The sequence below is a fragment of the Mercenaria mercenaria genome, unplaced genomic scaffold (genome assembly GCF_021730395.1).
Source record: "Mercenaria mercenaria strain notata unplaced genomic scaffold, MADL_Memer_1 contig_4056, whole genome shotgun sequence".
NCBI classification, from domain to species: Eukaryota; Metazoa; Mollusca; class Bivalvia; order Venerida; family Veneridae; genus Mercenaria; species Mercenaria mercenaria.
The window spans coordinates 5180-17641 of record NW_026462255.1 but is presented as its reverse complement, the minus strand read 5'-3'; the positions used below and the strand labels follow the sequence as shown (position 1 = coordinate 17641).

Genomic DNA, 12462 nt, shown 5'->3' with positions numbered 1-12462 from the left:
AGCGATTGAAGAAATATTCCGCACATGAATAAGATATCTAGCATCCTTTGTAAACGTTTTATTTGACTAACAAGGCAGAATTATTAAATGTGCTTAAGTTTGATTTATATCGTTGTTTTATTATATATTTTATTGGCATCTCGGGCCTTATTACAACCTGAATTGTATTCAACAGAATAAAAGGAAGAAATATATCGGCATTTGAGAAAAGTATTCAAATTTCGGATATCAATCTTATTTTGGTATTAATTTAGATATACTTGCTCGTCATTTTTGCTCTATAACTGTTCTAAACAGGAACGGCAACGAATTCGAATATTGCTTATTAGGTGATAAACACATGAAATTTTGAGTTATTTTGTTGACCACTGAGTTGATGACCGAATTCATTTGAAAGGTTGACCGAATATTCGAATAACAAAAATGCTATTCGTTGCCATCCCTAGAATCATTTTAGAAATAACAGTATGGCTTAATTGTGATGCAGTATAAATTAGACATGATATGCTGTTGTAACTGCAGCAGCTCTAAAACCAACCGGTCTATTTAAAGGTTATAATCGTCGTAAGACACACATCCGAACACATAGCATTACGCTATGGCGCGAAAAAAATGGTAGCATAATGGCGGATTCAAATAGTCCTCATTTGTTTTGCTCTGTAGAGCTATTTTCCTTACTTTCTTTGTAACGTTTTTGCTGAAATCACATGACAGATCTATGCTTGACATGTAGATATTATTTTCATAATGAAATAATAACGTGAGAGGATTTGTCATGGATACTTAGATCATACACCACCACTTCAATTTAGAGTCTCGTGTTTTAGCTGATTTTGAAGTTTGTGTGTTTGTCTGAAAATATTTTTCTTGCATCAAACATGACCCCCACTTATCTTTTGATTTTTATCCAGCACTGACAATAGTCTTCAAGAAAATGTAAGTTACAGACATTTAAAATGGGTCCCGATGTGTCCTAGCGGCCTATATGTTGGGATACACAAAGCAGCCGAAAAAGATCATGAGACAGATGTTTCTCATAAAAGTAAACAATGTTCGGATAAGATTTAAACGAATTTGGGGTGTATAATTATGCGATTGGTCGGACATATTATGTAGATCAACACATACAATATGTGCAATAATTATTCTTTATTACATACTCGTTTCTCTTCCCCGTTAGGTTACACTGGTACCGGAAACGTCAATATTTTTCCATACACTGAATTTCATATCGGGTGCGTGACGTAATTCAGTGTGTGTTGTTGCACTATTTTTTACTATTTAGTTCAGTATTGTCAATCCTATTCAGGCTATTGAACATATTTATGATATTTGCATAATATTTATACGTGTAGATGCGTATGTAATAAAAAGGTTATTATCTTTGCATCGGGAATCAATGACCTGATAACAAAATAAATCAGGCATTTTGCATAATAGTTGCATGATAAATTTCAATAAATATTATGCTGGAATTCATTTACGCGATGAGTAATGTATCAGACGTCAGGCGGCTACATGACGTCAAAATTGACGTCATAATGCTCTCTTACCGGTCCGTGCCTCAAACGTTGTTTATCGCAGGATATATTGCGATTGATTTTCTTCTTTGTTTAACTAGAAATCAATTCGAGGCATGTTAGAATCTGCGATAAACAATGGTTGACGCGCGGAGGTTTTGAATACTTGCCAGAAAAATGATCATACATTAGTGTACACAATAGTTACATAAAATAAGCAATGATAATTACCTGTGATTTATAGCTACACAGCTAGGCCATACAACTTCATCATGGTTGCCACAAAACACGTCCAGTAGTTTTGCCTTGTGTGTAGAACAGTTCTCTATAGGATAACTTGGCAGCTCAGTTGCTTGTAAACCACGGGAGCCGAAGTCAGCTTTATCCAGGATCTGGTGACCACTCACATAGTAAAGGCCATTTATGGCCAAAATGCCAAATAAAGGAAAAAACTCGCAAAGAATTGATTTTGTGTGTAAGTATTATACAAGATGTATGCAACAACATATAAAAAGTATAGAAAAGTATCATGATGCAAAATGTCTATTTTTGTGGTTGAAATGTTTAAAATATTAATGAAACTGCGGATTTCTGGAATCGGCTCATAACAATAGATTTATGCATCTAACAAGGTCCAACTTTGGCACAACATTAGATTACTATATTGTGCAAAATGTAAACTTACTAGAAATTTAGAAGAAAACAAAATGGCGTCCTAAATCCGATATGGCCGCCATAAGAACGACATTTAAACCAGTATTATCGTCGATTTTATGTCAAATTGTTTCGTATCATTGCTTTTACATATAATAAGGTGGTTATTGTTAGTTACAGTATGCAGTTTACCTAAGATGGAAAATATTCTGCCAGCAGATTCAATACGGGGGCAATAGTGAAGTACAGAGACAAAATTGCCGAGTCATTCGGCAGTAGAAATTGTCATAAAGCAGCAATAATTTCCTTATTTATTAACAAAATATATACGAGTATGGGTACTTTTCTTTCTTAGTAACATCATTTCCCATATGATAATCATGGTTTTGAGGCAAAAGACATTAAAAAGTGTTTTCAGATAATTTTTAGCTCGACTATTTGAAGAACATGGAGAGTTATCCTTCTCGCCCCGGCGTCGGCGTGAGCATCACACGAATGGTAAAGTTTGCGTACCATCCCAAATATTTTCAAAGTCCATTGAGATATTGCTTTCGTATTTTGCATACTTGTTGACCATCATGACCCCAGTCTGTAAAAAGGAGGAGGCAACTCTATCAAGCATTTTGACTGAATTATGGCCCTTTTTCGACTTATGCTTATTGTAATGTTAAAGTTTGCGTACCACCCCAAATATTTTCAAAGTCCATTGAGATATTGCTTTGATATTTTGCATACATGTTTACCATCATGACCCCAGTCTGTAAAAAAGAGGAGGCAACTCTATCAATCATTTTGACTCATTTATGGCCTCTTTTCGGCTAAGAAGAATATGCTTATTGTAATGTTAAAGTTTTTATTCATAGCTTATATTATACTATCAAGCACTGAGAATAGTCGAACGTGCTGTTTCACTGACAGCTCTTGTCTTTTTCATTAAATAGGAAAATGGCACGAAGAATATGGTAGATACAAATAGTCCTCAGCCTTTTTCTTCCCTTTTTTGCTCTGCAGAGCTATTTTCCAATTATATTTCTGAAATGACATGTAAGATCTATGCTTCACATGTACGTAGCATTTTCACAATTAAATAATAACATGACAGAATTTGTCATGGAAACTTATATCACTCCGCCACTACAATCTGGGGTCTCATTTTCAGCTATTTTTGCAATTTGTGTGTTTGACTGAAAATACTTTTCTTGCATCAAACATAACACCCCCTTTTCTTTTGATTTTTATTCAGCACTGATAACATTCTTCAATAAATTGTAAGTTAGAGACATTCTAAGTTGGTCCTGATGTGTGCTGCAGCCATTAAAAATATGTCAATTTATATAGTATAAAGACGAACAGCTATTTAGTGTGTTATAACTTTATGAACCACTTGGGTTAATAACAGTCATAGCTGAATCTCAGCATCGCACATTATTGTTCCTTCTCTTGAGAAGGAACATTATAGTTTGGTAAGTCACACTTGACTGAGTACTGATATCGAAAGCTGTTGTTATTACAAGCTGGTCAGTCAAACTCCGTGACCTTAGAAATGACCTCTGACGTTACAACTATTCTTTCCTAATTGAGGAGACTCTCTGACTAAACGCTTCCATGGATTACATATTACTAAACCCGATGATGGTTGACTGATTCTTTTATTTCCTCCATTCTTGAAGTACATAACATATGTACAAACAGACAGACTTATATCAGCAAAATTACATGTAAACAACTAAATATTATCTTCAAATGCATGGTTAATATGTGAAAACAAACCCCATTGCGACCCTCTAATTATGTGTAACAAATTCACGCATCGAATCATAACGGATTGACCGGGTCAATGCCTTATTGCCGTATTTACTCAACTGAAAGTGGTAACAGATTTAATTTGATGCTGGATTTAACAATTTATGTTAAATAATAACTAGCATAAATACCTATTTGACATTTTATGGCAGTATAAAACAGACATTGCAACCAAAATTGTACAAGATGATCATTATATATTTATATAGATGTGCCCTAGAAGGAACTTTTGCTATGCTTTAACTTGTGTTATATACAGTCATATAGTAAAAGAGAACCAGCTATTTGTTAGATCATGTACTCGTGTATTCAATGTAAAGTATGTTCGAATTTGGACCAATCAGAAACAAGTTCCAGAAATAGCACCAGTCAAAGCACACCTCTGCTAGGGTATAAGTGAGTGGATGAATTACAATGAAGTCATTCTGTATCCACACATCAATGATTCAACTATAAATTTATCCCAGTACCTTGAAAAAAGAGCTGTTGCAGCTACACTGTCAGGGCAGATAAATTATATAAAAAAGACGTTTGAGACTAAAAAAGAGTTGCAGTATTTTAACTAGGTTTCGAGCGTTAAGGCCAGCGCATAGAAATTACTGGAAAATACAGGCTGATCATCGGAAATCTGAGACAGAGACGTTTGGTTTGGTTTGGTAATCGTCTGAGTCAGTAAGAGAACAAGGTTCAACGTTATCGGTGAAGTAGGCCTACAGCCAAGGCATTAGGGTCATTTTAATGCTATATTTTATAGCATGTAAGTGCTGAGCATTCAGGAGTTAGGGCAATCATACTGAGTTGCAGCTTCATATAAGAGAACACCGGCTGAACATCTATGCTAAAGGACACTCGTATGTTGTCGATTCAAAGACATTGGCGGACAGGTCCTTCAAAAAAAAATTAAACACAGTATTCCCAGCCTATAAGAGTTTGAGCTGATTATCATTAGTTTAAGGTTGTTAGTTTGAAACATTGAGTGATTCGCCTGATCCCTGAAATCATTACAGGCATGATTCATTTACTAGGCGAGGTAGCCAGAAAAAAAAACAACATTTATTAGATATACTGTATATGGTCTAACCAGCTCTACGTTTTAACACAGCACAGTCACCATAGCGATTGGACACATTAAATTGTTCAAGATACTAAAGGCGTAAGCATTTTACTGTGTCATATAACCCGTATCCTGATATTTACATATGTTATGTGGAAGTCTTGTTATGATATAGATTTCTATGCTATTGCGACTCGTATTTTAGTAAAATGTATTTAATTAATGTTTTTAAGGTTATGACACACTTAATAGCTGTTCTTTTTTTATTCTTTATAAAATTCACAAATTTCCAATGACTGCAGCGCACATCAGAACCTATTTTAAATGTCTGTAAGATATTTTCTTGCAGAATATTGTCAATACTGAATAAAATGAAAAAGAAAAGCAGGGTTCATGCTTGATGCAGAAAAATATTTTCAGTCAAACACATAAACTGCAAAATTAGCTAAACAATGACATCCCAAACTACAACGGTAGTGTATGATCTAAGTTTACATGACACATTCTGTAGTGTTATTATTTTATTATGAAAATGCTACCTACATGTCAAGCATAGATCTATCATTTGTTTCAGCAAATATTGCAAAGAAAATAAGGAAAATAGCTCTAAAAAGCCAAAAATGAGGACTATGTGAATCCGTCATTATACGACATATGATTTTTGAACATTTTCCTATTAAGTGTATGTATGCCTATAAGGTCAACGTTTTCTCTAAGATTGTGACAGTTTCATTTGAAATGTACAAACAACCTAAATAGAAGGTTTTAGTTTATACCAACAATTTCTAAGGTTTTATGGCAATTTCAGTAACATATGACAACTCGTCAAATTTTGGCAAATATAGCTGTCACAACTTAATTTTCAATCATTTATCACAACTGTAGCCTACTTTTGCCCTGTTTTGTCACTTTGTACGTGATCTGCTACACTGTCGGGGCAAATTACACATTTAAACTGTAAAATATGTTCAACTGTACCTCTGCTACTAGAAATTAGCAATCGTTAGGATACCAAAATGCAGTTTTGAGAAAAAAATACTGTGCATACACACAAATACATTGAAAAAGTGGTCTTTTTTGTGTTTATCAATATTTAAAGCAAACTTGCAATAAATTTGTCATCTTCTATCAAATTCTAGTCAAAGTAGACCTTTCCAATCCTCATCTGGCCAGATTTCAATTTTTGCCAATGTTCCCTTGAATGTTACAGTAGACTAAATAGCTGTTCTTCGTTATTCTATATAAAATTGTCATATTTCCAATGGCTGCAGTACACATCAGGACCTACTTTAAATGTCTATATCTTACATTCTCTTGACGAACATTGTCAGTGCTGAATAAAAATCAGAAAAAATGGGGGTAATGTTTGATGCAAGAAAAATATTTTCAGTCAAACCATTTCTAGCGCCATTTCTTTATTCGGTGTCTGTATTGTCTAAACGACCCTATGGCGGCCAGTTTGGAATTGAGAAGCCATCTTGAATTTGTTTAAGACTGAAGTTTGTGTGTTTTGAAATAAAACATGTGTATCTTCTATGATGCACGTCATTTTTCACACTATTTGAACTTTGTGAAATGCTTAAACGGTTTTCCTGTGTAATGAGATTTAATGGCGGCCATCTTGAATTTTGGCGGCCATCTTGGATTTTTTTAAATAGTCATGAGCTTAATTTTTTGTGTTATAATTTTCTACTACCATGCCAAATTTCGCTTTCTTAATAAAAATATTGACATCATTATGGACCGATTCCAGAAATTCACAGTTTCAATCATATTTTTTAACGTTTTATCCCAAAAAATGCATTTTGCACCATGCTAACATTCTATACTTTTAGTATGCTGTTACATACATATTGTATAATGCTTACACCAAAAATCAATTCTTTGCGAATTTTTCCCCTTTTTTCATAAATGGCCTTTACTAATAGCAGGAAACATTTTGTGCGAGTCTGTACACGGTATGCAGTAATAATCTTGACATTGTACACAGTACTTTTCTGCATCTCTCGTTATGTTTTTTCTTAGTGCATACACAACACTTGACTGTTATTATTTCATCAGATTCATCTATGTTTTCTTTAGACGCCATTTTATCACTTTACAATTATTATAGATCTATAACTTCCTCCTGAATAATTATGGACGGGTGATTTTTGGAAAATCGTTATCATGTAAAGTTAACCCGCCATGTACACAACCACTTATTGACATTGAGAAGTTACCATACCCTTCAGTGTACTTATAAACTTTGATAATGCATGTACAAATAAACTTTGATAATGTGGCAGTTGAGTCCAATAAGTCCAGGGGTGTTCAAAGATAATCCTTCATTGATCTATTGTGAAGCAAATATTGGATTTACCTGTATTGGAAAATAAACAGTGTCGACTGTATTGTGGTCAACTGCCACATTATCAAAGTTCATTAGTAATGTGGCAGTTGACCTCAATACAATCGACACGATTTATTTTCCAATACAGTAAATCCTATATTTGCTTTACAATAGACCTATGACGGATTATCTTTGAACACCCCTGGACTTATTAGACTCAACTGCCACATTATTAAAGTTTATTAGTACTACATTATCAAAGTTTATGTTGATTTACCTGCTATCTTTCAGAAGATAACCTCTTTAGATATAGCAATACCTAAATGTTATGTACATCTAATATAGATATAAGAATAAACAAGAAATATCTTTAAAAAATGGTCGACGAATTGTAATAAGGAAAGAAGTTTATGAAATTTTCATCTAACATTCATCTTTCATGTAACATTTTTCAAATTGCAAAACTAAACACCGCACTTTAACAATTTAAATGGTTCTCTTTTAATTTTTCACAAAGGTTTCGTAGGGTTGCAATTTTGTTTCGTTTATCCTTAAACGAATAATTACAGCAGTAGTTTGATGAAGATTCATCAAGAGGTTCATGAGAAGAGGTCATTAAAAGTGTTTATATTTTTAGCTAAATTGGTCCCTATCCCCATTTGCAACAAAATAGCAGGAGACCTTACGATATTGTTACACACCAAGTTTGATAAGAAATCCATTACAATTTAATGGTTAATGCGAAGAAAGGCATATCTACTTTTAGCTATAGTGGTCCCTAATAGGGCCCAAGCTCCTATATAAATAAATTTGGAAGAGGACCTTATAATGATGCTCCAGACCAAGTATGACAAAGATCCATTAAGCTGTTCATGAGACGCTATCTTAAGACATTTCTAGTTTTAGCTCTAGCAGCCCCTTAAAGGGGTCAAATGTCCCAACTGAACAAAGTTGGCTGCGGGCCTAAAAAAGATGCTACAAATCAAGTTTGATGAGAACACATGAGAAAAAAAATCAATTAAAGGATGTTTTATTTTTAGCTTTAGCGGCCCCTAAAATAAGCCAACTGATCCCGCTTTAACAAATGCATATTCTCTATTCATGAATCTTTGGACAATGACGTCACACCTATAAAAAAGTGAAGATCAAGGGACACATACAACTGTAATTATTTCAATATTTCTGTTTCATAAGCAAAGTTTGACCGTAGTCATATCACGTAGATAAACTGTATGCAGCGTACCTTCATTTCAATGTCTGACTGACTGTTTAAGTTTAATTAGGGTCCATCCGCCCTTTAGGGCACAGTATAGCTTTTGCTATTTAGAGTATAGACCCCCGGTATGTCACCGGGCATGCCGTTAAAGATGCTTTTTGAAGCCAAAGTGGTGAAAATTTACGCAATTTCCGTAGAGTATATGCCAAAGATAAGTAATTTTGATGCCAAAAGTGAATCACTGTCACGGCCAATGAGACCTAAACGACAGAGACCCGTAAAGAGACGTGGTTGCTCGAAGGCGCCCTTAAAAGGGCGGTAAGTGCTGCAAGCCACTGTCGCTGGAATCCGCCGCCGCTCCCCCTCTGTGGGTGTTCAGCTCGGGGGCTGTTTCTTACAGCTCTGAGGTTTCTTATTTTATGGAAGGCATGTGCTCCATGATTATTGCCAAATGCTATAGGGCAAATATTTAATGCTGAATACCACTTACTTCATGCTAAATTCCAATTACTTAATGATGTTTAATTGCTTAATGATGGAAGAACCATTGGCGTTTTCGTAATTACTGGTGCACTGTGGGATATTTAGAGCGACATAAGAAATATTCCGCACATGAATAAGATGAAGACTGAGATATGATTTATGTCATTGTTTTATTATATATTTTATTGGCATCTCGGGGCTTATTACAACCTGAAAAGTATTCAACAGAATAAAAGGAAGAAATAGATCGGCATTTGTGAAAAGTATTCATATTTCGTATATCAGTCTTATTTTGGTATAGATTTAGATATACATGCTCGTCATTTTTGCTCTTTAACTGTTCTATATAGGGATGACAACGAATTTGAATATTGCTTATTAAGTGATAAAAACATGAAATTTTGAGTTGTCTTGTTGATCACTGAGTTGATGTCCGATTTTTCTTGAATTCATTTAAAAGGTTGACTGAATATTCGAATAACAAAAATGCTATCCCTTGCCATCCCTTGAATCACAGTATGGCTTAATTGTGATGCAGTATAAAAAGTATGTTGCTAGACATACTATGCTGTTGTTGTAACTGCAGCAGCTCTAAAACCAACCGATCGGTCTATTTAAAGATTATAATCATTATAATACACACATCCGAACACATAGAATTACCCTTGTTGTCGGAAGTTCAGTTTATCTGTATTTAATAACTGTTTTTTTTTAATAACTGGAAAATGCCACTGGTGCCCGTCCAGTAAATGTACCGAAAATGTATCCAATGTTTACATATCTTATCCCATACTTCTGTCAGTTCCCAACCACGGCTTAAATGTCACCTTATCTGCTGGCTGACAGGAATTTTCGCTTGAGTTACAAAGACAAATCATATAACATATAAATATCAATATATTAATATAGGCAGAGATTTACACGTACATATCTTGGGATGTTGATATATGGATAAATATTTCACTTTTACGCCAACCAAATTTTCGGCTGAAAGCTTTAAAAACAATGTTTGTGCCTCTGATTCAGTATTTTTCCCCCTTTTTAAATTTAACAATGCTTTATTAGGAATAACTTATCTGGCTTAAACCCCAAAGAGATATCAATAAGAAGCAGTACTTCTGGAGTTTACTTTAGGTAATTGCAGCTTTATATCTTTTAATTTCGGTGTGTGGCGCAACAAAAACTCATGATTCAAATATTACAGCTCGGTCGTGATATACCTGCATAACGCATGTTACTCTAGTACAAAAACTAAGATTTTTCCCGGCTTTCCGACGCAGATAATTTGATTTTTATCAAAATATGCAATACAATGACTTTCTTTGTGGTCCACAGTGTCTATGAATTTTAAATCATTTGTGTAACGTGTTATCCCAAGACGGCTACAGACATAGACATGTCCGGCATCATCTGTTGTTAACCCGAAAGGAGGACTATCTTCGAATATTACTTCTGCAGTACAAATGGTATCGCTCGTCTTGCTAAAACAGTATGCGTTTTCTCTATCTAGCTTGATACACTTAACCTTTGAACTTCTGCCGTCTGAGACGTACAACCGTTCACAACTGATGTTTAAGCTTAGACACCAAGGAATCATAAACATTTTGTTCCCGAACTTGTCCAATTCTAAGGTTTGCAGAACAAGTCCTGCGGTGTCAGCGATGACGAGCTTTCCTAAAGGCTTTGCAAACGATACAACAAATGTGTCTGCTATGTTATTAAACACAATGCCCAGGCATCCTTTTCCAATATCAATATCTTGTCTAGTGTCAGAAATTTTATGCCAGTCTAAAATTCTAAAATATCTTATCTTTCCTTCGGACGGAAATGTTACCACAAATAGTGATTGATTAAATCGTGTGACTCGAGCTGGCCAAGAAGGCGTACTTTCTGCAAATAAATGGTTTCCATCCAAACATGGGAATTTTCTTGGCATCAGAGCAACAATGCTGCATTTTTTACTAACTGTTGCCACAAAACTATATTCATTCATCAAACAAATATCGCTAAACGCGTAATTATCACCCTGTGTAATTTCACGTCGCAGTTTCATGTCTCTGATTGACTTGAACGTGTTCAACTCTCCCATGTCAGAGCATTTTAATATTCTCGGATGGAACTCAAATCGCATTATTTCGGCCTCTTGTGATACCTCTTTAATTTTATTCTCCAACGAGTTTTTATATGCCAGAAAATTACTTATGTCGATAAATAGGTCGCTCTTGTTTCCTAGCGCCTCATTTCTTTCTATCTTAGTTTTGATATCTCTGATTTTTGGTTTCAGTTCATTGATTTTGACCGAACTGGTTGCTATAGTTTTGTCGTTTAGGGTGACGACCTCTTCTATCTTTTTTATCATCTGGTCGTCGAAGGTGGTGAGCACCTTGTTAATTTCAGTTTGCTGTTTTCTGACCTCATCCGCTGCTTTATTCTTGTATTCTTCATTAGACGCCTTGCTTGTGAGGGTTGCTTCTTCCATACGACAGATTTCCTCTTCAAAAATATCTATTTCTTTAATCGTTGCCAATGACTTGTCGTGCAACTCGAGTTCTTTCACAAAGTCCGGGAGGTGGATCCACTTATGAAGCAACCTGCGATGTGCACTGAAAATACCGTATTCAGTTTTACATTCAGAACATGCAAATACTTTACATTTATCACAATAGAATTTAATCAGTTTTGATGTATGCTTTGAACAGTGTGTCATGCATAAATCTTTCGGCATCTCTTCTTTGTCCAGTATCTTGTGGTAAGACCTGTAGGTACGATGGTATTTTATGCATGTTTTGCACATATATTCCGTGCAAGTCGAACAAAATCCTTCAGCAGTTGGAACGTCCTCAATACTTTCGTCCCTCTGGCAGTGTTCACAAAACATTTCACGAATTTCTGAATCACTTGATTCACTTGGAGGATTATTTAAATCTGTCATGTTCTGGTCGTTGAAATTCCTCCATTAAAATGGGCGTATATTTCACACGGATAACTGCTGATATCAAACAGGCATGTGACATTAATATAAATGTATAAAGTGACACGATAAAAGCTATCTTCGTAATAGATAAAGGGGCAGCTCGTATAGATTTTATTTATAATACATAGTATTTTAAGAGGTTAATATACGACTGGGTTGCGCCTACTTGCCATAATGTCTCATCTAGTGTCATAATTGCCCAAGGGCTTTAGCCCGAGGGCCATTATGAAACTAGGTGTGCCATTATGACTAGAAGGCACAACCAGCCGTTTATTGACCTTTTTATTATATACGTTCGGTTCTTATTTATTTTGATAAACTTTATTTTCATTTCACATATTTTCCAAAAACTTAAAAGCATTATTTGTATTGCTTTTTATCAACAATGCCATCAATAGTTTACAATCGATCTGAAACAGAATCAGC

The 12462-nt window shown here is 34.9% G+C and overlaps 1 protein-coding gene across 1 annotated transcript; it reads right to left on the bottom strand.

The window, feature by feature from the left end:
* Positions 1-9244: 9244 nt before the first annotated feature.
* On the bottom strand, positions 9245-12008 carry LOC128553601 (uncharacterized). Its single transcript, XM_053534777.1, has one exon. The coding sequence runs from the start codon at positions 11992-11994 to the stop codon at positions 10297-10299; it is 1698 nt and encodes a 565-aa protein (XP_053390752.1). The 5' UTR covers positions 11995-12008; the 3' UTR covers positions 9245-10296.
* Between the last annotated feature and the right edge of the window lie 454 nt (positions 12009-12462).